Source organism: Poeciliopsis prolifica, unplaced genomic scaffold (assembly GCF_027474105.1).
Source record: "Poeciliopsis prolifica strain line A6 unplaced genomic scaffold, Auburn_PproV2 SCAFFOLD062, whole genome shotgun sequence".
NCBI lineage: Eukaryota > Metazoa > Chordata > Actinopteri > Cyprinodontiformes > Poeciliidae > Poeciliopsis > Poeciliopsis prolifica.
In genome coordinates, this window is record NW_026562437.1 from 61,576 (window position 1) to 89,322 (window position 27,747).

General features: G+C 36.8%; 1 protein-coding gene, 1 long non-coding RNA gene and 1 pseudogene across 4 annotated transcripts in view; all 3 read right to left on the reverse strand.

Annotated features, from left to right (window-relative positions):
- Positions 1-3,539, reverse strand: part of LOC129379943 (NACHT, LRR and PYD domains-containing protein 3-like) — a 44,246-nt gene extending 40,707 nt beyond the window's left edge. For both annotated transcript variants that reach the window (XM_055060902.1, XM_055060900.1), the window contains exons 1-5: positions 3,384-3,539; positions 1,558-1,636; positions 1,387-1,482; positions 663-734; positions 172-247 (exon numbers count right to left, since the gene is read on the reverse strand). In XM_055060902.1, coding sequence (XP_054916877.1) covers positions 172-247; positions 663-734; positions 1,387-1,482; positions 1,558-1,610 — 297 coding nt within the window. In that variant the 5' untranslated portion in view covers positions 1,611-1,636; positions 3,384-3,539. The remainder of the gene's footprint in view (positions 1-171; positions 248-662; positions 735-1,386; positions 1,483-1,557; positions 1,637-3,383) is intronic.
- Positions 3,540-5,197: 1,658 nt separating this feature from the next.
- LOC129379948 (uncharacterized) lies at positions 5,198-8,230 on the reverse strand. 2 transcript variants are annotated; one of them, XR_008608261.1, is made up of 4 exons: positions 7,740-8,230; positions 6,180-6,240; positions 5,424-5,520; positions 5,198-5,309 (listed from the first exon to the last, which is right to left on the reverse strand). It is a non-coding gene; the product is annotated as an uncharacterized LOC129379948 (long non-coding RNA). The 2 variants fall into 2 exon arrangements; XR_008608260.1 differs by having other exon boundaries at positions 7,372-8,230.
- Positions 8,231-13,595: 5,365 nt separating this feature from the next.
- On the reverse strand, positions 13,596-27,344 carry LOC129379946 (NLR family CARD domain-containing protein 3-like; annotated as a pseudogene).
- Between the last annotated feature and the right edge of the window lie 403 nt (positions 27,345-27,747).

The following is a 27,747-nucleotide window of genomic DNA, read 5'->3' on the forward strand; positions in this document are numbered from 1 at the left end:
CTCAGTTCATTTTGCTCCAATAGTGGAGCTAAATATCTCATCAAGAGAGGCTGTTACAACAAAATAAGTGCTGGTGGAAAATCCACTGGTTCATCCACTGGATTATAATTTACAGCATAGAGATGATTATGAACACAATAGACAGGAAGCAATGGATGTAAATATACTGACCTTAAATATGGAGTCCAGCTCTATATGTTGCTGTTGGGGAGACTGACCACTAGGAACCTCTGAGATTTTCTTCACTCTGTGGAGGAATCAGAAAGACTTTGCTCACATTACAGCTCTACACACACACAAAAGAAAAATAAGAGTTTTTTGTGGATCCAGACAGGTAACAAAATTAACGTCATACTGAAGTTTATAAGGTGGATCCAATAGCAGCAGGTAGGACTAGTGATGGGTCAGACGACACAGAAACCTCTTGTCTCACCATAGCAACTACCACCTTCAGATGTAAATACAGGAGTAATGGAAATTTTTCTAAAAAACTAACCTGGATGTCAATTACAAAAGAAAAGTAAGGCAAGCTGAATGCTGTTGAACACATAATGTCAGCTGCACTTCCTGTATTCAGCTGGTAGGTAAAAAGGTCAATTATGGTTATAAAACAGAAACAAATGCCCTGATATACCAAGTTACAACATTAAAAAACAACTCACCTCTCAGGAGAAGGAGGTTGGTCTATTTCTGACAGATGTCCAGATGAACAGCTGGGCAGTGAGTGCTGAACTCTGTCATGTAAAACAATCAGATACAGTAAGAGTACAGTGGCTGACAGGTGCATTGGCCTAACCCTAACCTAAACACAATATAAATAGCAAAACACATAAACACAAAAAACAAACTGTAAATAAAAAATATTTATTTTAAAGTTTGAAAAAGAGATCTTTAAACAAAGAAATGATCAAAAGAGGAAATAACTAAAACAGTTCAGAAAGCAAATATCAGTCTGCATTTGCAACACTTTTTCATTTTATTTATTTATTTTTTTTTGCATTTGTATTGTTCAGGTTTTAGTTTCTATTTTCTTGGGATGGCTTTTGATTTTGTCTTTGTGTGTTTTGGAGTTTATATCATTCATGTGTTTGCAGCGTATTTTATTATCTGTTGTGTTTGTTCCTGTCAGTCACCATATAAGCTACGAACCTTAGGAATATAATCCATTAATTACTCTATTATAATTCAACTGTGATTAACAACATTTATCTGTTTTCCAGCCCCACCCAGGTCTGATCACCTACTGACCTGATAAATTACTAAATCACTAAGACAATAGTACAATAAAATAATTTAACATTTTCTTCCATGGGCAAATATTTTTCCATACTACAGTATATGTTGGGATCACGTTTTAGATACATAGATTGTTTAGATGTAGCTCACCTCTTTCTAGATGAAGGCTGGTTTGATTTAAAATCAATGAGATCCCGCTTGGACATGTTCTCCCAGGATTCTGGTTCCACTTCATCGTCAGATTTGCTGTAAATAAAGTTGCTTAAGTGATGCTTTGCTCTAACAGATTGACGACACAAAAACAGTAGAAGGTCTCTTCACCTCTTAGCTTTGCTCTGAGTTTCTCCTTCTTTCAGCTCCTCACTCTGATCCATGATGCCGAGTTCAGGGCCACATCAATCTGCAAACAGTTTTTATATTAATTTATAGAGACGATCACTCCCCTGTCCCACAGCTCTACTACATATTGTTTTTTTCTCACATTATGTGATCAATAATGATGCATTCACACCAACATGTTTCATGCATCAACGTCCAATGTTTCAAGTTCATGTGTGTGACCTTTGAAGTCAGATGCTTGACATTTTATTCTAGATGCAGGTCGAGGGCGAGTTACAGTCTTGATGCGCTTCAACATAGACTTTTTAAACCAGACGCGCCTGATGCTCAAAACGTGGTTGGTGTGAATGTAGCATAAAACTATCAGTTGACATTATTATGCAGTAATACGAGCCAACAAAGAAACACAAAGGTATCTGGCAAAAACACAGGAACTAATTTGGTACTTCCTACTGAATAGTTAAACAAAATGTTAACTTTCCTATGATTAAAACATAAAATGAGGTTTCAACCTTCATATTTTTGTATATGCACTTTGTTAATAAGTGCATATTTATTAATAAGATGTTAATAAATATGATTAGTCTCTTAATATTAGTACATTAATTAATAAAGTTGAAAACAGTTTTAATCAAACTAGCAAACATCAGATGCTGCTCTGTAAACACCAACCTGTTACGGAACAACTGGTGGAGTGGCATTTAACATGGAGGATTGTGTGTAAACATGGGCATGGGCAAGCTAGGCTGTTTGCACAGGTTAGAGTGCAAACTAGACTGTGCAAACAATATTTTATTTTCAGGTTAGTTTTGTCCTCAGTGCTCACAATATGGGAGGACATGTACAGTGTGCTGTGTGTGTCAGTAGAAATGCAAAGTCAAATATATAATCCTTGTATGAAGGACTGGGTGAGGTAGATGTATAAACTACCTTGAAACAAAACGGTGCCAAACTAGAAAGGAACGATAGAACAATGGATAAATCTTGCATTTTAATATAGACATTGGATCACATGAGTTCTTTGATGTGCAGAAAAACCAGTATGAGTGTGTATGAAGAAGGAGGAGGTCAAACCGTTCCAGCTCTCTGGTTTCAGTGTTTTTATCTATTTGACCATTTGTCAAACTAAACTCAGAACTCTGCTTATAATCCAACCATTTAAACAAATAACAAGTAGGACAAAACAATGAACTGAAATATTGGAGTTTACGTATGTATGATGATTATATATATTAAATTAATTTTAAAAACATCAGTCTATTATACAGCATTGCTCTTTATAATTTATTTCAAATTATGAGAAATAAATCACAAAGCAAATTAGATTTAATTTTCTATGGATTGTTTTTATCACATTAATAGTCAGAGGTGGGTAAATTGTACTCAAATTAGAAAACAATTTGACTTTTTATTCAAAAAAAGTGAAACATGGCTGTCTAAAAGTGAAAAAGTATTTTATAAAAAGGCCCCTGAAGTACTGAGTAACTGATCACAGCATTTGTTTTAATATTTAAAACACATTTACATCAGACAGACAAAAAGTTATCTGCAAATATTGACGGAGATCCGCCTTAATATATAATTAGTTTTCCATGTAATCATAAGTAAATGATGTTCAACAATAATAATGTTTCAGCGTTAAACAAACCAACACACCTAACTGGAGTTTAGAAATAATTGAAATAGAGAAACTAAACGAGCCTCGGTCTGATCTTTCATCAGCAGAAAGAGAAATACATCATAAAGAGCAAATCTAGAGGTTATTTAGTGTTTCCTCTGTTTCGTCCTGAATGTACGGATTGGCTTACCTTGAGTTTGAAGTTGATCTGCAACACAGTAAAGATACGTGAAAATAAGTGTCAGAATTTTTTTCCCCAGGTGAGAAACCGATTCTGTTTCTATTCCCTGATTCACATCCAGTTCTGTGCTGTGTTTTTTTAGTTCCTGTTCCTCAATTTGCAGGTTTTGTTTACTGTGGGCAAGTTATCAGTAGGCTACCTGCGGACTCAGCTTCCCCTATTTCTGATGCAAAGCTGGAAGGTTGAGCCCTGTGAGTATGGCAGGCCAGTTTAGCATACAATTTGTTTTGTCTGACTCCATCCATTCATCCAACCCTTGTTCATCTGAGTTTTTATAAATATTTAAAAGGAGTTTTCACTAGAAACAACTACATTTTGACTATTCTAAAGGGTAATTTAAAATATCTGCTTTTATATTCTGACTAGTGAAAAAACACAATTCAAAATGTCTCCAGTGTCTGTGTTTCCCACAGTGTGGAATAGTGGGTTTGGTTTTTACATTTAGTTAAACAAAAACATGTTGGCGTGGGTCATGATCACACTTTGGTACCGCTGTGTCTTTATGGCAAGCCGTGTTAATATAAAATCAGCTTCTTCATACTCACATTGCAGACATCTGAAATCACTTTATGATTAAACATGATTAGTTAATTATGAAGGTATTTCTTCTACTGAGTCCCAGTTCAAGATATCAGCAATAAAATATTGACTATTAAAAACATATATTTCCACCATGTTGATAATAATGAGGTGAACATGAGGAAGCGCTAAAATAATTCATATACTTGGATATTTTGCATATATTTGATTAACACCTCTAGTTGTTTCCCTATGTGAGTTTTGTATTTTTACATTTTCCTCATTTTTTCATTTGTTGTATTTTTGTCACTTGCTCAGTAACATTTCTTGTGGAAAACAGAATAAGGAGAATTAACAGAACTGCTGTGTAAATAACCTTCACCCACTTCAAAATAAGAGCATGAACATAAGCATTTAATTATTCTTAACAGTAAAAACCAAAACTTTGACACAGATGTTAAATTTGATTAAACTGAATGTTTACAAAACAGCAAAGTAAATTAGTGCTTTAAAATTCATCTGGAAAAATTAACTTAAGGGAAGCTAAAGGCACTGAACATTTTCAAAGTTAGCAAAAACTTCTAATAAGAAAAATTAGCTCGGCTACTAGCATTGTAGTGGAAGTGTGCAAACTAATACATTTTCAAGATGGCAGATATCCTCTTACTCTTGTCTCAAGGCAGACTAGCAGTTAGCTTTAGCATCTGATCTCTTCTCATTATATTTCTACTCATAAAGATGGAAAAAGCTGGGTATGACTAGAGACTGAAGGTAAGCTGTTAGCTGCTAATAACCTCTCAACAGAACCCCACTTCAAAAACATCTAAATTCTCCTTTTAATGTAACAGAAAATGGCATTTAAACAAAAACTGCTTTAGATATCATGAAAAATGTTCATTATACAACAGTTTATTCAGAAACCACATTGTTTGTCCTATTTAAAGGTATATTCCTGAATAAAGTAAATCAGGTGTTAAAATAGAAGGGATAAAATGTGGTACAAGAACTGAAAACCAAATCAGTAAATTATTGTCGTTTTCCACATTCTGAACATTTCAGGTTGTTTTTGAAGCATCAACAAGAAAACAAAACAATCCTGGGATTCCAGCTCCAGATCTCCAGTATTAAATTATCACATTATATTTCTACTCATAAAGATGGAAAAAGCTGAATAAAAAGAGAAGCAACTCATTTTAATTGTCTGAGGAGCTTTTACTCCATGTTTACTGATGATCAGGGGCATTTCGTTTTTTCCTGATTTGTTGGTGCAGGGGCTGAAGAAGGGGAAGAGGTTTTCAGTGAAGATGTCGTGAAAAGAGTAAATGTGGACTTTGAATCGACGTTGTAAAAAGATACCTGTGGGAAGAAGAAAAGAACAAGGACAGTTTTACTAACTTAATAAGGTTTCACATCAGCCGTTAATCGTTTGATGAGTGAGTTCCTGAAAGTAAAACAAGGTTTTGTTTTCACCTCTCCTTTCTCATAGTCCACAAATATTCCAATCTTATGAGGTCGAAGTTTCATCTCCACGTTTGTGCACGGCTCAGAGCGAAAGGCGTAATTGTGTCTGAGGGAAAAGAAGAAAACAATTAAATTTTCTAATGACTGCCTGTAGAGCCATGATGGGAAGAGTGGACACAGCCAGACACAGGGATTTAACGTGAGGAGGTTTCTGTTATAATGTGAAAATAAAGTCATAATGTTACCAGAATAAAGTTGTCACATGGCAAGAAAAACGTTGTAATATTACTAAAATAAAAAACAACAGCATAGAATAAAATAAAGTAGTAATATTAGTAAAATAAAGTAGTAATTAGTTAAGAAAAACATGACAAAAGTCTGATGGTCTCTGATTGGTTAGAGAGTGAAGTCAGAGGTCACATTACAAGAGTGACTCCCTTACAATAATCCAATCCACCATTTACAAAAACTCACAGCAGTGACTGAGTCTGACCAAAAGCAAAAGACTAATCAGAAATTTACAACATGGCTTCCATGTCCTCCATTACTAATGAAGGACGTTGTGTTTGGGTCACATACAGTTCACATTGTACTGACACTGGCATCACCTACTAGAGCTCTGACTCAGTGATGATAGAAAACCATCCACACCGTGTAGAGCAGAACTGAGCCAATTCAAACTGCCCTGCTAGTTGCTTTTGGTAAAGGGCCGTAAGTCAGACTGATATTCCACTAGTTACAATTTGTAGATGTAAATATACAGACCATAAATATGGATGTTTGATGTTGGGTATTCTGACCACCAGGAACCTCTGAGATCTTCACTCTGTGGAGGAATCATAAAGATATTTATCACACTCCAGCTCTCCACACAAACAGGCAAAAATAAACAAGTTATTTGTAGATCTTGACAAATAATAGAATTAATCCTAAGAATCAACTTCAACAGATTATACTTATACTTTTTTTACATTTGTTTTGACAGTGAAAACAGAGAAAAAGCTTTAGCCTCATCTGACCGGAACTATCCTCTTCTACAATTTCTCTTTCTATCTTCCCATCACTTCAGCATCTGTCTTTCCTACCCTTAGAAATCCTGACCTGCTCATCTTTCCATCTCTCTCTCTACTTCACCAACCTGTACAAATTATTATCTCCCTCCTTATTGTCCAACCAGCATATAGGTCATTATTGGCCCTTTGTTTGGGCTTTCCACCACTATTTTCACAATACATAATATCTCCTGATACTCTTTTATACACTCCTAATTTCTTTCCTAAATTCTTTATTTCCATTTGCTTCTGCAAATTATGCACTTGTGTGGGAACACGTTCTGCAAACTGTTGATAATTATGATTAATAACTTATAATTAACAGAAGTTGCTAATTGTTTTACCCAGAATAAGTACTGGCCAAACAACCTTCAGTCAGTCGGTGATGTTTTCTGAACATCAACCTGAGGCAGAGTTACAAAACAAGTTCAGGCTCCTCCCAGTTCAACACCTGGGAGGAGCCTGAACTTACAGCTGGTCTCTGTTTACAATGATCTTTAGGCCTTTGTGAAAGGAGTGGCCACATTCCTGGTATTTCCACCTGTGGTTTTAATTTTGTTTAGCCTCAAAATATCTGATGAATTTGTGGAAAGAATAAAAAATATTCCATAATACTACAGATAGGGAAATATTAAGTAATTATACTACAAACAAGATTAAAGAAATAGACTTGAAGAGACCTGGAATAGTTATAAATTGTAAACCAAGTTGAGGCTTGTATTTCCACCAACTGGTTTTTCTCTCTCCAGTCTGTGTGATTATTTTTATTCTACATAAAGCAGCCAGATAAAACCAGAACTGACTTTAGTTCCCTCTTTGGTTTAATGTCTATAATACAAGTAAAGATAATTATAAGAAATAAACCTGTAATAACAAGTTAAGCATCAAAGAGACTATTATTTTACCTTAAATCTTTCTGCTTCACAGCAAAATGAAATATGAAAGCGTTTGATAAACAAATATGAGGAAATGCTTCGTCTCTGGGGAGGGACAGAACCAACCTCATCACAGGTTGTTGTTGCCGCTACACCCCCCCCTTCACTCTCTACTCTCTCAGTCACTACTTCCTCTTCTGAGAGGGAAGATGTGCTACCAGCTCTCCATCTAACGGGTAAATTGAGTTTCCTAAATCTGCTGGGATTTACCCTATCCAGAACTGAAGTAAACTCTGTTTAAGCTGGTTTCGAGACCGGATTCGCCTGACTACTAACGGCCTACATCCAGATGTCCCACCCTTCTTCCCCCTGTGAATTAGCCAGACTGAGCAGCCTACAGCCAACTAGTTCCACAGAGCACATCTGTTAACGGTCGATGAAGAAGGTGTTGCAGCAGGAGGAAGAGGAGGTTGATTGATGAAGGCAGGGATCTCTGTTGGTCTGATGAACTTTCATCTCTGCATCGATGATGAGGTCACACAGCACTTGGGTCTTTATTTTTGTCTTGATCTTCATCTTTGCTTTGGTCTTCATCTTTTCCTTTATCTTTGTCTTTGGGGTCTGAACCCAGCCGATGAGAGAAGTCCGATTTGAAGCCACATGTTGCTGATGGGTTGGTCCCCGTGCGCAGGACAGTCTTCGTCCCTGTGGCCCCGGCTCTTCTTCAGCTGCAGAGTTCTTTGTCCATCTCGGTCTTGACTCGAAGCTGCCTGGAGAATCCAACCAAACATTCCTCTTTTGCTCTCCCCTTATATAGGGTTTATACCCGCTTTCAGTGCATTTTCATTGGCTAACACTGTTGCTGTGCTTTCTTTATTGGGTAACTTGTTTGGACAGATGAACTCATATCCATCACTGTCTTAGAGACATTTTGTCCTGATGTCTTGGCTAATGTCTCAGGGTTGCTCAATCTTCCTCCCATGTCTCTGACACGTTTAAGTTGTTCAACAAGCTATCTCCTAATAAGGTCTTGGTCGTCTCTGCTTTCCTGTTAGTCCCCATTTTACCCCTGACCTTTCACCTACTATCTACCTCCAACACATCATCAGTGATCTTTAATAGCAGTTACATGTTTTACACCATTTCAAGTTCAATGTTAAAATCACATTCATAACCCTTTTAGTTTCTTTAATTTAGCATTCATTTATAATTTTATGATAACCACAACTTATTACTCTTTTATTATTTGATACCAAAGTTACAGTTACTTGTTTTACTTGTACATTTTCCCACAATTGTAAGTAAGTATTGTTATAAGTAAACCAATATTAAGATAAGTACTTTACTTTAAATCTTATCTAATTACTCAAAATGTTTAGATTTCATCCTTTAAGACTTTTATGCTTTTAAATAAGGACTGGTCTCAGCTATTTTTATACTGTACAGTTGCAAGCTGGAAACTTACTTCCTCTTTTTTCAGGAAACCTGCTCTTCCTGTCTCATCTCTCTCTCTGACTATGATTTCTTGTGATTAGATAGAAAAAATAAGTTTAATGAAAGCTAAGTTTGCAGGAGAAAAAACAACACACACAACCAGATTTATTTTATTGCAGTCTGGGTCTACTGTTGGGTCTAGATGTGATTTGTGTGACTTATTTTAAAGGTAATTTTATTTGTTGTTACTGTTAACTAAAGTCTCCAGCATAGGGAAGTGGGATGATCTCGGATTTTCTTGACAAGGTGGATCGTCACCTGTGAGGGAGGGAGGAGTTTAACTGCTGCTCATTGCTTTAAGCTGTCAATTTATACCTTAGAAGGAATTTTATCTAGTCAGAAACTACAGTCAAAGATATCTATTAATTTAGTTTTCCCTGCCACTATTTGCTTTTACAATATCTGTAGTTGGATTTGCACAATTTGATTCCTTTATAAGTTACTTCATGTCTAAAAATACATTTTATACATCTTGACTACTTATCATGTAATTTAAGATATATTTAATTGGAACTGTTACTAGACATAACAAAAGAGCAAGATGACTAGTCATAATTAAATTATATTTGAAATATTGAGATGGCCAGGAATTTATGGCATTAATCTAGAATTGGAGCCTCCAAACATCTTGATAGTAAACCTTATTCAACTCAATAATACCTGATTGGTCCTGTTGTGTTTTGTTCTTCATATTTACAATGAACCACACATCCGTTTGTCAGGTAGCTCTATTCTCTTTATTTATTGCTAACTCACAGGTCCAACTCCTTCAGTGCTGCCAACATCTCATTCTGACTCCTTCCCACCCAACCCTGCAGAACAACATGCACAATAATAATACTAAACAGAAAGTGAAAGTAACAGGATACAGAACTGGCAGGTGTGCATTTCAAAACAAATTAGACAGCACAAACACAACACAAAAACTCAAAGACATGTTAAAATGAGAATATACAGTCATATGAAAAGGTTTGGCCATTAATGTTTATTATTTTTATTTCTAAATATTTGGGTGTTTGCAACAGCTATCTCAGTTTGATATATCTAATAACTGATGTACACAGTTATATTTCAGTACTGAAATGAGGTTTATTGTACTAATAGAAAATGGGCAATATGCATAAATACAAAATTTGACAGGTGCAATAATTTGGGTACCCTTATCATTTAATTGATTTGAATACTCCTAACTACTTTTCACTGACTTCCTGAAACACAAAGTTGGTTTGGCAACCTCATTAAGCTTTGAACTTCATAGCCAGGTGTATCCAAACATGAGAAAAGGTATTTAAGGTGGCCGATTGCAAGTTGTTCTCCAGTCTGGATCTCCTATGAAGAGTGGCATCATGGGCACATAAAAACAACTCTCAAATGATCTAAAAACAAAGATTGTTCACCACAGTTGTTTAGGGGAAGGATACAAAAAGTTATCTCAGAGATTTAAACTGTCAGTTTCCACTGTGAGGAACATAGTAAGGAAATTGAAGACCACAGGGACAGTACATGTTAAACCCAGAAGTGGCAGGCCAAGAAAAATATCAGAGAGGCAGAGAAGAAGAATGGTGAGAACTGTGAAGGACAACCCACAGACCACCTCCAAAGACCTGCAGCATCATCTTGCTGCAGATGGTGTCACTGTGCATTGTTCAACAACTTTGCACAAAGAGAAGCTGTATGGGAGAGTGATGCGACGGAAGCCTTTTCTGCAAGCACGCCACAAACGGAGTCGCTTGAGGTATGCAAAAGCACATTTGGACAAGCCAGCTTCATTTTGGAATAAGGTCCTGTGGACTAATGAAACAAAGATTGAGTTGTTTGGTCATAAAAAAAGGCAAAAAAAAAACACAGCGTTCCAAGAAAAACACTTGCTACCCACTGTGAAGTTTGGTGGAGGTTCCATCATGCTTTGGGCCTGTGTGGCCAATGCTGGTACTGGGAATATTGTTAAAGTTGAGGGTCGCATGGATTCCACTCAATATCAACAGATTCTTGAGACTAATGTTCAAGAATCAGTTATGAAGTTGAAGCTACGCCGGGGATGGATATTTCAGCAAGACAATGATCCAGAACACCGCTCCAAATCTACTCAGGTCGTGTGGACTTTGTAATTGTTTTCAAAACAAATTAGACAGCATATTCAGGCATTCATGCAGAGGAACAATTACAATGTTCTGGAATGGTCATCCCAATCCCCAGACCTGAATATTATTGAACATCTGTGGGATGATTTGAAGCGGGCTGTCCATGCTCGGCGACCGTCAAACTTAACTGAACTGGAATTGTTTTGCAAAGAAGAATGGTCAAAAATACCTTCATCCAGGATCCAGGAACTCATTAGAAGCTACAGGAAGAGACTAGAGGCTGTTATTGTTGCAAAAGGAGGATCTACTAAATATTAATGTCGCTTTTCTGGTGAGGTGCCCATAGTTTTGCACCTGTCAAATTTTGTGTTTATGTGTACTGCACATTTTCTTTTAGTCCAATAAACCTCATTTCAATATTGAAATGTTACTGTGTCCATAAGTTATTGGTGATATCAAACTGAAATAGTTATTGGAAACATCCAAATATTTAGAGATAAAAATAATTTAGATTAATAGGGGTGCCCAAACTTTTTTATATGACTGTATCCTAACAGATTCCAAAGGGAAATTAAATGCAACTCATTAATTCAAGATTCTTCAGAAATGTACTGTAAATGTTGATGACTTTGGGCAGAAAATATCTTGTGTCGCAGTCTGTTAGTGAGTTTGAATCTGAAATGTGTTCAAGTTGCTAGTATTGAAATGCTGCCCTCTGGTGGACACATTGTATCCCCCAAGTTTTAACAGCGACACAACCTGCATGAAGACTATATTGCCCTGTTGCAGCATCTTTCAGTGGTATCCCTAGTCCAACCTAATGGAGCTCCAACTCCTCATTGACTACTGTCATTTATTTAGGAGATAAACAGGTGTCTTCTATGTGATATTTCCCCCATCTCATGCTACCCTGGTCAAGTGCCCACATCAACAATTACTACAGCAGACAAAGATCACTACATTAAATCCAAGAAACAGTTTGTAAAATGATTTAATTTATTCAAGGATAAAGTAAAGTAAGAAAAGGTAAACTAATAAATACCATACAGACTTGAAGCCAAAATGAAAACTATACATTTTCAACTGTTAGATGAGTTGATTTGTCGAGCCAAATGCAGCAGGCAGTAGATAAAGGTGAGATTCAAAAGTTAATGAAAAAATAAAAATACAAACATACAAAATACAAAGTCAAAGAAACAAAAAATAAATCCAAAACAGAAACACAAGGGAACCAGGAAGGAGGAGACGAGGTGAGATGATTTGCTGGACCAGCAGGTTGTAACTGGAGAATAAGGAGCTTAAATATTAGGAGGTTGATAGTGGGAACAATGGATCAATAAGTTAACTGATTACAGGATTGAATAGTTGGAGCTGGAACCAGGCTGAGGAGGGGAAAGAGAAAGTGTCACAGGAAAGTGAAGAAGAGAATACAAGGGAATAGAAAATAGTTCTAACACTAAGGAACAACTTGGATTAAAGAAACATGATAAACTAGAGCATCAGAAAAATAACTTAGAAGCAAGAAAAACATAAAAACAATCACTGAGGAGAACAGAAGAGAAAAACAGAGCAAACTAAAGTAGAAAAGTTAAAGGAACAACAATAATGACTAAAATCCACAACCTAATTTAAACGCCCCCAGATCCTGACACCAATCTTAAAGGGGCAGGATATGAAATAATGAACATAAATCATGTTGTGCAAATATAAATAAGATGTCACTCTATTTTATATCATTTACACTACCGTTCAAAAGTTTGGGGTCACCCCATTCAGTACTGTAGCTTCTGTGAGGAGCTAAACTGTTTTCAGATGTGTGAACATGGTTGCACAAGGGTTTTCTAAACATCAATTAGCCTTCTGAGCCATGAGCAATCACATTGTACCATTAGAACACTGGAGTGATAGTTGCTGGAAATGGGCCTCTATACACCGATGTAGATATTGCACCAAAAACCAGACATTTTTAGCTAGAATAGTCATTTACCACATTAGCAATGTATAGAGTGTATTTCTTTAAAGTTAGGACTGGTTTAGAGTTATTTTCATTGAAAAGTACAGTGCTTTTAGTGACTTTCCAATGTGACCCCAAACTTTTGAACGGTAGTATATGTGTACGACTTATAGCATATTAGTGAAGATGTATATTTCCAAGTATTTATTCTTCTTATTGATAATTTGTTAATCACAAGAAAACAATCAATGCATAGAATCATTACCACAACATTAGAATATATTGTAGTTTAAATTGCAGTTTAAAGTGCAAGTAGATTACATTACATTGTCTTCAGGCACTAATAGCAACCAGGAAATCTACATCTTAACCAGTTTTCACAAACTTAGAGAAGAAAAAATGTACATCAGAGAAATGCATATTACAGAGATTATTGCATAGATTCTTTATTCTCACATTCTCATAACTAATTATTGATGCTTTTCCCCACTGCACTCTGTGCATCTCAGCATTCCTTCCCTAGAGTGGCTGCAAGGTGTAGTAAATGATGCTGCCAGGCTTCTGACAATCCTATAGGTTTTCATACGTGACTCCAATATTGATGCAGTGACATTGACTTCAGTTTTTCTTTTTTTTTCCACAGTAAAATAAAATAAAATTATTTTATTGACTTAAGGAGTTTTCACAGACAGGCACCATTGAATATGAAAAGGCCACATGTCCTGTCATCAGGACCTGCTGATGACTTTTTATTTTATGATTAATTGAAAACAAAGGGAGACAGAATCGTTAGTTCAGTGGTTCTTAGACTCAAGAATTCTCCTTTGTTTGGACTTAAGATCGATGGACTATGTTGTTTCTTTTAAAAAACTGTTTTATTAATGTGACTTTTTATTGTTTTTTTCCTGTTTTTATTGCATTGATAGTCTTGAAATGTATTAGTTTTGAAAAGAACATAGGACTAAAATGAGCACCAGCACGCTCCTGAATAATTCCTGATCCCAAATCCAGGATAAAGTGTTTCAGTGAATTTGGTGTTGAAGGTGTAGATGTGGATCAGTGTATCTGATGAGACTCTGTAGAAGGACAGAGTCCCAGCAGGACAGTCCACATATACAGCCACTCTGCCAGAGACAAAGGAGGAGAGGAGAAGGAGGGAACAGGGATGAAAGCTTTTTTTTCACTATCATGCCAAACAGTGTAACCATCATTAGAGCAGATTAGACACCAGGACTTATCATTCAATCCAAACCAGGAATCATCATTGAGTCCTTTTCTATTGATTTCCCTGTAACTCACTGACATGTAGACTTTCCCACTCCACTCAACCTCCCAGTAACAGCGACCAGTCAGACCATCAGTACACAACAGCTGATGGAGATCAAATCTGTCTGGATGATCAGGATACGGCTGCTCCTCTGCCACACGTGTCACTTTCCTCTTGTCAGACAATCTGAGGAATCTGCTTACAGTGTTCAGGTCGACTGTTAGTGGACGGGAATCTGATGGACAGAACAAACACAATGCAGTTACTGATGTATACTTTTCTGAATTCACTGTCACAAACGTGAACATCCATAAATGGGACAATCTGCTATGAATCAAAAATGCACTTACATTTCTTCAGACCTGATGTCATCCATCTTTCTCCTGCAGGCTCCATGCTGTAAGAAAGGAGGTTTTTTGATGTAATTTATCATAACGGTGTCCCTATTATGTAAATAGGGACACCCATATTGATACCTCATTGAGTTTTCTAAGTCCATCTGTGGCTACATATCTGTCACTATGTATTGACAGTTTATTTGCTCCTCCTCAGTTTTTGTGTCATTGTTCTCATTCTGCCCCATACAATACATCCATAAAATAGTCTGGGAATAAAGTCCCAACAAAGTCACATTTGTCAAGAGCATTTTTTAAAAATTTTTAGATCAAACAAATTTATGTATTAGACTAGACCTAATTGAGAGTGCGTAGATTTGTACTTTTAATTCATATTAGTTATGGGTTAGGGCAAGACAAGGCAACTTTATTTATATAGCACCTTTCAGCCAAAGACAACTCAAAGTGCTAGTACAAGAAAAATAAGGAATACATACTGTTAGAAAAATAAATAAATAAATAAAATAAAATAAAATAAAATAAAGAAAATATAGACAAAGTAAACATTAAAATTGTAATTATAGTAAATGAGTGGGATTAAAAATGTAAGAATAGACAACTTCAAATAAGAAGGTTTTTAACCTTGTTTTAAATGAACTCAAGGTAGGCGCAGACTTACAATGAGCAGAAAGTTTATTCCATAGTGTTGGAGCATAAAAACTAAAGGCTGCTTCTCCGTGTTTACTTCTGACTCTCGGTATAGTTAATAGGTTTGAGTCTGATGATCTTAATGTTCTGAGTGGTACGTAGGGTTGCAGAAGAGCGGAAATGTAGTTTGGATTTCTATTATGAAGTGCTTTATAAACTATTAAGGAAATTTTAAAGTCAATTCTTTGAGCAACAGGCAGCCTGTGCAGAGATCTGAGAACTGGACTGATGTGCTGATCTCTTTTTGTGTTTGTAAGGACTCTTGCGGCAGCATTCTGAAGGAGCTGGAGCTGTCTTAATGCTTTTTTAGGTAATCCAGTTAAAATGGCATTGCAATAATCAAGTCTGCTAAAAACAAAGGCATGAAAAGTCTCTCAGAATCCTGTACGGACATGAGTCGTCTCATTTTAGCAATAAGCCATTGTGTTCCCCCCTCCCTCTCTGCTCCTCCAATCATTCACAGGATTCAATGGATACCAATGAAGAAATGTCTTCCGGACCAGAGTTTCTTAAATTTACAGATGGAATGAATCAACAGGTTCGCCTCGGCACGTCTCTCCTTAGCACTCACGTAGCAGACCTCACTACATTTAAGCAACCTGCCCCTGACTTCCCAGAGGATCCATCACTCTGCGTTTCTGAGGTCTGAGGCCGGGGACCAGTTATTATCTTTACACCCGTCTCCATCCAGAATGTGTCTGGCCCCCGGGTTCTGCAGAACAGGACATTACCTGTCCGGATCACTACAAGAAAATTTACAAAAACCAGAAATATGAAACACAGTGGTCCTAATTCAAACCTCAGAGTGATCCCCTGCCTAAAGGAACCTCAGACTGAAAATCTTTTGGCCTCCAAGCCACTTAAAGTAGCTCTTTTAAATACCAGATCACTCTGTGCTAAAGCTCTGTTAATTAATGATTTCATCAGAGTATAATGTTGATGTTATGTTTCTGACAGAAACATGGTTGAATGACGATAATGACCAAATTGTACTCATTGAATCAGCGCCTCCTGACTACAATTTTTTAAGTTAGAACAGAAAACATAAAAAAGGAGGAGGCATGGCTTCTATATTTAAAAATACCATAAACTGTAGTAAAATCTCTTTCGGTCATTTCACATCTTTTGAGTATCTTGGAATTCAGGTTAAAGGCTTCAAACGAACTTTGACACTAACTTTATACAAACTCCAACATATGTGGAAAATTTCTTTACTGACTTGAATGATCTTCTTTCTCTCATATGCATTGATTATGATTGTTTAATAATTGTTGGTGATTTTAACATTCATGTGGACAAACCCGAAAACAGAGGAGCAAAAAAGCTCTTTAATATTTTAGAAAATTTTGGTTTAACACAACATGTCAAACAAGCAACACACACTCAAGGACACACACTGGACCTGGTTATCAGTAAGGGTGTGAATATTTCCAATATCTCTGTAACTGATGTCGCCCGGTCGGATCACTTTGCTGTTATCTTTGAAGGCTCTTTATTCTTTGACCCACTTGGACAAACAGCTACTATCACAAAACGTTCTTTCACAGAAAACACAGCAGAAACATTTAATCAAATCTACTCTTCTTCCTCACCCTTAAGCTGTAATGATGTAGATCAGTTGTTAGATGATTTTCAGTCTAAAGTTTCATATATCATTGATTCCATTGCTCCAATTAAAGTAAAGGTTGTGTCTGGTCGGAAGAAATCTCCATGGAGAAAAGTACAAAAGCATAAAAGCATGCAGTTCGTTCTGCAAGACAAGTCTGTCGCAGAGCAGAACGAAAATGGCGTAAAACTCAACTTCACGTTCATCACGACATCTACAAAGAAAAACTACGTAACCATCACTCAACACTAAAACATGCAAGGAAGGCTTTCTTTGCAGATGTCATAAACAAAAATGAACAATGCTAGAACTTTATTTGCAACAGTTGACAGGCTCACAAACCCTCCTATGATGTTACCACCTGAACTCCAATCTAATGCCGCCTGTAACAAGTTTTCCAGCTTCTTTTCAGAAAAAATTCAAACAATCAGACGATTAATCTGCACATCAACCCTAAAGCCAGAACCATTGCTGTACCAAAACAAAACAAACACAGAAAAAATGACCCATTTTCAACTACTTAATTATAAAACTCTAAAAGAAATTATAAGTCAATTAAGTTCAAGCTCCTGCTGTCTGGATGTCCTTCCCACACATTTCTTTAAGAAAGTCCTGCCTGTTATTGCTACTGATCTGATCCAAATCGTAACTCATCGCTTACATCAGGTGTTTTCCCCCAGGCTTTGAAAACAGCAGTCATCAAACCACTGTTAAAAAAGAACAACCTGGACAAATCACTATTGCAGAATTACAGGCCAATCTCAAACCTCCCATTCATCAGCAAAGTTATTGAAAAAACTGTGTGTAAACAATTAAATAGTTTCCTCATGATGACCAACTGCTTTGACACTTTCCAGTCTGGTTTTCATGCTCACCACAGCACGGAGACTGCCCTCGTAAAAGTATTCAATGATATTCATATAAATACGGACTGTGGCAGAACCACGGTGCTGGTTCTGTTGGATCTCAGTGCAGCTTTTGACACTGTCGACCATGACATATTACTGAATCGACTGGAGAGTTGGGTTGGACTCTCCGGTTCGGTGCTCGACTGGTTTGAATCCTACATAAAGAACAGGGATTTCTTTGTTTCAATTGGAAACTTCTCATCAAAGAGGTCAAAGGTCACATGTGGGGTACCCCAAGGTTCAGTCCTAGGACCCCTCTTATTTAATATTTATATTCTCCCACTAGCTCAGGTTAAAACAGGAAATAATATTAGCTACCATAACTATGCAGATGATACTCAGCTCTACATTACGATGTCACCAGGTGACCTTTGACCCCATCCAATCACTGAATAAATGTTTAGAACAGATAAATGTGTGGATGTGCCAAAACTTTCTCCAGCTAAACAAAAACAAAACTGAAGTCATTATTTTTGGACCTAAAAAGGAACGATCTAGAGTCAATGCACAGCTTCAGTTATTACAACTAAAACCTAGCGATCAGGCCCGAAACCTGGAGTAGTGATGGACTCGGACTTGAACCTCCAGAGCCACATAAAGACAGTTACAAAGTCGGCCTTCTATCACCTGAAGAACATCTCCAGGATTAGATGACTAATGTCTCAGCCAGATCTAGAGAAACTCATTCATGCGTTTGTCTTTAGTTGCATTGATTATTGCAACAGCATCTTCACAGGCCTGTCCAACAAATCAATCAAACAGCTGCAACTGATCCAGAATGCTGCTGCTCGCATTCTCACTAGAACCAGGAAATAGAGCACATAACACCAGTTTTAAAGTCCCTCCACTGGCTCCCTGTAGCTCAAAGAATAGATTTTAAAATACTGTTGTTAGTTTACAAATCACTGAACGGTTTAGCACCACAATACATCAAAGATCTGCTGTTGTTGTGTCAACCTTCCAGACTCTCAGGTCTTTTGGTTCTGGTCTGCTCTGCATCCCCAGAACCAGAACCAAGAGAGGAGAAGCAGCTTTCAGCATCTATGCACCAAAACTTTGGAACAAACTTCCAGACAACTGTAAAACAGCGGAAACCCTGACTGCTTTTAAATCGCAATTAAAAACACACCTGTTTAGAGTTTCATTTGAAATGTAATATGTAACAATGTATTGTCTATTATATGTTGCATGACTTTGTGTTCTTGTGTTTATGATGTAAAGCACTTTGAAATGCCTTGCTGCTGAAATGTGCTATACAAATAAAATTTGATTGATTGATTGATTGATTGATTGATTGATTGATTGATTGATTGATTGATTGATTGATTGATTGATTGATTGATTGATTGATTGATTGATTGATTGATTGATGAAGCAAGGGACATGAACTTAAAAAGACCACTGTTCAACATTGTTTAATTAATTATTCCTCTATCTTAGCTTGATTTCCCTTGATGCAGCATACAGTAAACCAGCATTTCTTGGTCTGAGGCTTGTTGAGGTATCTGGGTTTACCTAGCTATATTCATATTCACATTGATTTATCCAGATCTCCTCACCCTCCCAAGGATTATTGTTCCTCAATTATCCTGAGTATCACTGTGGGCTGCAGAAAATATGTCCTTACTTGAGAGACTCCAGCCTGAAGTTTGGATTCTTCAGTATAGCTGCTAGACTCTCCATTCCTGCCTCTCTAGGATGATTGAAGCTGAGGTCCAGCTCCTTCAGGTGAGACGGGTTTGTAGTCAGAGCTGAGGCCAGAGCAGCACATCCTTCATCTGCGATCAGGCAGCCTGAAAGCCTGCAGACACAAACACACAACATTGTTGGAAAACTCACCCATATTCTCAGTATGAAGCACATTTTAGAACTTGTTTTCATCAGGAATAATTAGATGACATGCTAAGAAAGGTAGAGCATGAATGTTAAGCAGCAGTCTGCAGAAAACTGTATGTCTCTCTATATTGTCAGTTGAAGATGTTTACCACAACAGTTCGGCAAAATCAGCAACAGAGTTAGCAATAATCCACAATTATAAAACTGTAACCATGACTGGAAGGTCTGTTTCAAAGAATCACATCTTGAAGTGCAACCATAGAGAAAATGTTGGCCCGGACATGAGGACCAATGTAAACACACCGGTACATGCTGTTGTAGCACATGTTGTGTCATTGTGTGGTGGGTATCAGCATGATTTCATTTATCAAATTAGGATTAGAGTTAGCACAACAGTTAGTCAGCGATGCCCACAGCTAGAAGCAGGTTTTCCTAAATAATCCCTGTATTTGGCTGGGTTTTGAATCAGGTGTTCTGGAGCCAAAGTACATCTAAAATATGCAAGGTAGTGGTCCCTGATGAAATGGATTAGGAACATTTGTTGAAGTAATTTTTTCAGTTCAAGAAATGTTTTCAGTTTTCTTTCTAGAAAACTGAAAACACATTTTAGACATGTTAATAAATTTGGTAAATATGATAACAATAGAAGACTTTAAATGTATCTCACCTGAGAATCTCCAGTTCACAGTTAGGACTCATCAGTCCTTCACACAGCAGCTTCACTCCTGAATCTGTCAGGTCATTGTTACTCAGGTCCAGATCTCTGAGACTAGAGGATGTTGAGCTGCAATGAGGACAGAGCTTCACAGCTTCTCTCTGAGAGGTTACAGCCACTCAGTCTGAAAGGACAAGGACAATATAAAGTAATTGTATTATTATTATGAGACACTTTTCTAAAACTGATTACATCTGTACTTACATAACTTTGCTGGAGGCTTTGGCTACTGGCAACAGTCTCTGAAGAGCTTCCTCTGAAGCAGAGTATTTCTTCAGGTCAAATATCTCCAGATCTTTCTCTGATGACAGTAGGATGAAATGCAGAGCTGACCACTGAGCAGGAGACAACTGGTGTGTTGAAAGACTTCCTGTTGTAGAGATTGTTGGATTTCCTCCACAGAGACTGATCATTTAGTTCATTCAGACAGTGGAACAGATTGATGCTTTTCTCCACACCATGATGATTCAACTTCTCCTTGATGTACTGGGCTGTGTCTTTATTAACCGCTAAACTATCTTCTGTCTGTGCCACAAAGCCTCTGAAGTGACGCTTATTGGTCTCCAGTGAAAGACCAAGTAGGAAGCGGAGGAACAAGTCCAGGTGTCCATCTGGACTCTCTAGGGCCATGTCCACAGCACTCTTGTACATTTCTGTCTCTGAGGATTCATGATTTCTTTTTTCCAATTCCTTGGATTTCATTTCACCTTCTGCCATCAGATTGACTCCAGATTTGTTGAAGGTCAGGTGAACATGAAGAGCAGCCAGAAACTCCTGAACACTCAGGTGGATGAAACAGAAAACTTTGTCCTGGTACAGACCTCTCTCTTCTCTGAAGATCTCTGTGAAAACTCCTGAGTATGTTGAAGCTGCTGTGATATCGATGCCACACTCTGTCAGGTCTGATTCATAGAAGATCAGGTTTCCTTTCATCAGCTGCTCATAAGCCAGTTTTCCCAGAGACTCGATCATCTTCTGGTTCTCTGGACTCCAGATTGAATCTGTCTCAGTTCCTCCATCGTACTTGATGACCTTCAGTTTGGTCTGCACCACCAGGAAGTAAATGTACATCTCAGTCAGGGTCTTTGGCAGCTCTTCTCCATCTTTCTTGTTCAACATGTCTTCCACAACTGTAGCAGTGATCCAGCAGAAGATTGGGATGTGGCACATGATGTGGAGGCTTCTGGATTTCTTTACATGGGAGATTACCAAGCTGGTCTGTTTCTTATATTTAAATCTTTTTGTGAAGTATTCATCTTTCTGTGGATCAGTGAATCCTCTGATCTCTGTCATCATACCAATAAACTCAGTTGGGATCCGATTGGCTGCTGCAGGTCTTGTGGTTATCCAGAGGAGAGCTTTGGAAGCAGGTTCCCTCTGATGAGGTTTGTCAGAATAACATCACAGAGGTGGACTTTCTTACATCTGTCAGGATCTCATTTCTCTTGAAGTCCAGTGGAAGTCGACATTCATCCAAACCATCAAAGATGAACACAACTTTTAAATCTTCAAACCTGGAGATTCCTTTGGTTTCACTAAAAAAGTGGTGAACAAGCTCCACTAAGCTGAACTGTTCTTTTAACAGATTCAGCTCTCTGAATGTGAATGGAAACATGAACTGGATGTCCTGGTTAGTTTGGTCTTCTGCCCAGTCCAGAGTGAACTTCTGTGTCAGGACTGTTTTCCCAATACCAGCCACTCCTGTTGTCATCACTGTTCTGATTGGTTCATCTCTCTCAGGTGAGGGTTTAAATATGTCTTCAGGTCTAATTGTTGTTTCTGGCCTTTCTGGTTTCCAGGACACTGATTCAATCTGTCTGACCTCATGTTCCTTATTGACCTCTTCAGATCCTCCCTCTGTGATGTAGAGCTCTGTGTAGATCTGATTGAGAAAGTTTTGATTTTCTGATTTTACAATTCCTTCAAACACAAACTGGAACTTTTTCTTCATGTTAGACTTTAGTGTTTGTTGACGTGTGGTGAATGATCCTAAGTGAATGCAAGAATAACTAATTAAAATAATTTCTTCACTTCTTATATATTTAGCTTTAAAAGTATTACAAATATTTTCTGTTGGTTACATTTTATAGCCTCAAAATCAAAACATTTAAAAATCAACCATTTAAATCTTCTAGCCAGATTTATATATAAAACGCAACTGAATTCTTTAGATAAACTATTAAAGGAGCATGGACTTTTCAGTTTTTATATGCTATTAACTCAGTTATTATTTAATCATAATAATCAACATATAATATTTTCATATTTTGCTATTTGGTACAAAACACACAGACAAGAAATTACTGAACTACGGGGATCCTAAAGTAGAAGCTCAGTGAAAGAGGCTTTATGCAGATAACATGGAAGGTTAAATAAATTTCTATATTACATGAACAACAACTTCTTTCCTGATGTTCATCATCATTTTCTGCTCGTCTTTGGAACAAAAAAGTATTGTTGCTTGGCAACCTCTCAGCCAATAGAATAAAAGTGTTGTACTGGGTTTGTTTGTTTTCTTCTAGCAGGTGTCCCTGTGTGGCTACTGTTAATTATAGCAACCTGCACCAACCACTGAATGTACTGAAAAACAACAATCTCAGCTTTCTCATCAGTGTTACGCTAACTATCCACTAGCAGTGCGCTACTAATTGCTAACAGCCTATTGAATTTGTTCACCCAAACAAAGAAAATGGATTCATAAATCCAATAGTATTACAACTTAGTCATGACTTGGTATCTATCTGATAGTTTTCTTTCTTAAGCCTCACTCAGCCACACTTATGCTGCCAGATTATTGAAGACGTTATGCAAGTAGTTTTCCAGCACTTTTCATCTTGTCCTTATTGTTGTGACCTCACTTTTGTTTGCTGGATTTGCCCCCTCACCTTTGTCCAACAGCTGTTTTTAAGAGTCACAAGGTGAGAGGCCACATTTGGTACCAGGAGCCACTGATTGAGCCCCACTTGCTGCGTTGCTTCAAAATATAGATATCTCTTTGCAGCGTACTCCTCAGGCCAGTCTTTAGGCGTGCTACGCCCTCTCCAGCCCAAAGGCTGCAGGTTGAGGTTCCTCTCTGCCCTGTCCGACTCCTGGGACTTTGTGCCCAGTGAGATTCTACTCACTCCTCACCTGGAATACAGATGTATTCCACCAAATCTGTACTCCCCTTCCTTTACCTTAGCTCCTTTTATCTTGCATTTATTAGTCTTTTCAAATCCCTCTATATCAGTGTGTCTTAATTCCAGTACTCAGGCCAACCTGCTCTGCATGTTTTAGATCTGCCTTTATACCAGAACAGCTGATTAAATGATTGCGTGACGTCTTCTCCAGTCACCAAGTACTGAAGAAGCCTGTTGATCACCCAAGGATTTAATCCATGTGTATGGCAGAAGGGAAACACCTAAAACATGCAGGGCAGTTGGATCTAAGGACCAGAATTAAGAAACACTGCTCTATGAGCAACTAATCACTGTGGTCCCCTCCTTATTAGAGGACCAGATCCAATTCAGAGTGTCTGACATGTTAAAGGGAAAAAACTACACAGAATACAAAAGACATGTTTATATTCACTGTGAGAAAAAGAACCCACTGTGCAACAAATGTATTTGAATCTCATTTTGGAGCCTCTAAATATAAATCTAACAGAGGTTTGGCAGCCATGCACCAGTCTGGATGGAGCAGGTATCAAATCGGCAACCTATTGATTGTGCTGATTAAATGATTACCAAAATTGAAAGAAAGATTCATTTATCAATTTACACTCTTTACAGAAATTGTCTTACTGCTTTGAAGACGGTCAGCAAGCTCCTCCTGGTTCATCATCCTCAGGAAGTGCTGTGTGATTTTCTCAAATGCTTCTCTGCTGCTGTTCATCTGCTGTTTATCTTCACCCTCTGAAACTTCATGCTCCTCCTTATTCTCATCTAAACCTTCTGGGTAATCTGAAGCCAGAACCATTTGGATCTTTTTCAGCTCATTTTCCTCAAAGGTGAAAATCTTCTTTTTCAGCTCCTAAAATGGAATAATAGACAAGACCTCAATGGTTTAGCCAGTGCTGTGAAATACCATTAAATTCAGAGGTTTGTGAGTTGGGGATAATCTATTAACAATTTTTTCAAAGTGAAATTTTATTTTAAATCTAATCTGAATTATTTACCCAAAATCTCCATCAACTTTAACTCAATAGGGAACAGACTCTTGTTAGTTCTCTGTTCATTGTGCTCCAATAGTGGAGCTAATATCTAATCAAGAGAAACTGTTAGAACAAAATGGATGCTGGTGGAAAATCCACTGGATTATAATTTACAGCATAGAGATGATTATGAACACAATAGACAGGAAGCAATGGATGTAAATATACTGACCTTAAATATGGAGTCCAGCTCTATATGTTGCTGTTGGGGAGACGGATCACTAGGAACCTCTGAGATTTTCTTCACTCTGTGGAGGAATCAGAAAGACTTTGCTCACATTACAGCTCTACACACACATGCGGAAATAAAAAAGGGAAGCTTTTGTAGATCCAGACAGGTAACAAATTTTATGTCATACTGAAGTTTATAAGGTGGATCCAATAGCAGCAGGCAGGACTAGTGATGGACCAGACGACACAGAAACCTCTTGTCACTTTAAGAAAAACCATGTGACTGATACAGTTCCTGTTTGGATGTAAAATTGTATTTATGAGTGAGATGGAGATACTTTGTGTTCTTTGTCTTGCGTTAGTTTTTCGCTCATATTATAATACCAGCATGGATCAACAGAGGAAGAGGAAGTTTCCTCAAAGAAACTTCAATTTTTATCAGTTATTTAATCATAAATAACAATTTATGATTAAATAACTTATTTACTCATAAATAATTTATTTATTTATGATAAATAAACAATTTATTAATAAATAATTTATTTTTTATTTATTGTCAAAATGACATTTTGTTTAAATAAAGGAAATGTTTATTTATCATAAATAAATAAATACATTATATTTAATGGAAATATAAATAAATAAATTTATTTATTTATGATAAATAAATTTATGATAAATTTATCATAAACTTTTGTTTATGTGAGATCATCACATTTTGATGATCTCACATCAAAAATGTGAGATCATTTGATCCTATCCCAGAGAATAAAATAAGTTATTCTATTTTCATTTCACTTTGATCATTTTCTTTCAGATTATTCCACTTCCTTTCTGTAGAATATTTGAATTAGTTTACATGAATTAACTTTTATTTATATTGTAGATGAAAGTTGGATTTGCTCCCATAAACTGTCTTACTTCTCCAAATGTGGGTTGGGTTGCAGACACGCATCAAAATGCAAAGTAAAAACAAATAGTGCCCTCACCATAGCAACTACCACCTTCAGATGCAAATACAGGAGTAATAGAAATTATTTTACAAAACTAACCCGGGCGTCAATTACAAAAGAAAAGTAAGGCAAGCTGAATGAACACATAATGTCAGCTGCACTTCCTGTATTCAGCTGGTAGGTAAAAAGGATAGATGGTTATAAAACAGAAGCAAATGCCCAGATATACCAAGTTACAACATTTACAAACAACTCACCTCTTTGGAGAAGGAGTTTCTATTTCTGACAGATGTCCAGATGAACAGCTGGGCAGTGAGTGCTGAACTCTGTCATGTAAAACAATCAGATACAGTAAGAGTACAGTGGCTGACAGGTGCATTGGCCTAACCCTAACCTAAACACAATATAAATAGCAAAACACATAAACACAAAAAACAAACTGTAAATAAAACATATATACAATATTTTACAGTTTGAAGAAGAGATCTTTTTTCCGTTTTCAAACTTTTATGCCTGTATTTTTGAAGTAAACAGTAAAACATTACAAATAAGAAAAACAACCAAGTATGAAAAGCTGTCACTTTGTCCATGTCAATATGCAAAATGCAGATTGGAGTTGTTGAGTGTCTGATGAGAGTTTATTAAAGCAAACAGAAAACTTACAAAAGAAAAGGAACAGGCTGGGAGCAGCAGAGTTAAAGGGAGGATTAAAGAGTTTCTTTGTCTGGGTTTTGACAAAAGGAGTTAGTATTTGTGTTTCCACTGAACTTATAATTGTACAATTTGATTCGCTTAATGGAAATACAGCAATTTTGAAATATCAAAATTGGTTTAATTCGCAAAACTGCAATGGAAGCACATTTTCTGCACATAATCAACAACCAGAAGATGAAAGGAAGTAGTAGGTGGATGGGAGAAAGAGACTTGAATCAAATGAAACCATAATTAGAAAGAAACATTAAATAAACAAAGAATAAACTAAACTGGAAAAGTAAAAGAAAAACAAAGAAATGATCAAAAGAGGAAATAACTAAAACAGTCCAAAAAACAAATATCAGTTTACAGTTGCAACATTTTTTTTTTATTAATTTTTTTAAATTTTTTAATTTTTTTTTTTGCATTTGTATTGTTCAGGTTTTAGTTTCTATTTTCTTGCGATTGCTTTTGTTTTGTCTTTGTGAGTTTTGGAGTTTATATCATTCATGTGTTTGCAGCGTTTTTCATTATTTGTTGTGTTTGTTACTGTCAGTCACCATATAAGCATCTAACCTAAGTAATATAATCCATAAATTACTGCATCATAACTCAACTGTGATTAACGAGATTCATGTTGTTAATCACAGCATAATATCTATCTAAAACAGATAGTTATATACTGTTTTCCAGCCCCACCCAGGTCTGATCACCTACTGACCTGATAAATTACTAAATCACTAAAACAATAGTACAATAAAATAATTTAAAATTTTCTTCCATGGGCAAATATTTTTCCATACCACATTATATGTTGGGATCACGTTTTAGATAGTTAGATTGTTTAGATGTAGCTCACCTCTTTCTAGATGAAGGCTGGTTTGATTTAAAATCAAAAAAATCCTCTTTGGACTTGTTCTCCCAGGATTCTGATTCCACTTCATCGTCAGATTTGCTGTAAATAAAGTTGCTTAAGTGATGCTTTGCTCTAACAGATTGATGACACAAAAACAGTGGAAGGTTATTCACCTCTTAGCTTTGCTTCTGGTTTCTGAGTTTTTCCTTCTTTCAGCTCCTCACTCTGACTCATGATGCCGAGTTCAGGGCCACATCAATCTGCAAACAGTTTTATATTAATTATAGAGACGATCACTCACCTGTCCCACAGCTCTACTACATATTGTTTTTTCTCACATTATGTGTTCAATAGTGATGCGTTCACACCATACGTGTTTCATGCATCAAAAATGCGTCCAATGCTTCAAGTTCATGTGTGTAACCTTTGAAGTCAGATGCTTGACATTTTATTCACATTGAGGGCGATTCACAGCCTCGATGCGCCTCAACATAGACTATAAACCAGATGTGCCTGATGCTCAAAACGTGGTTGATGTGAATACAGCATAAAACTATCAGTTGACATTATTTTGCTGTAATAGGAGCCAACAGAGAAACACAAAGGAATCTGGCAAAAACACAGAAATTAATTAGGT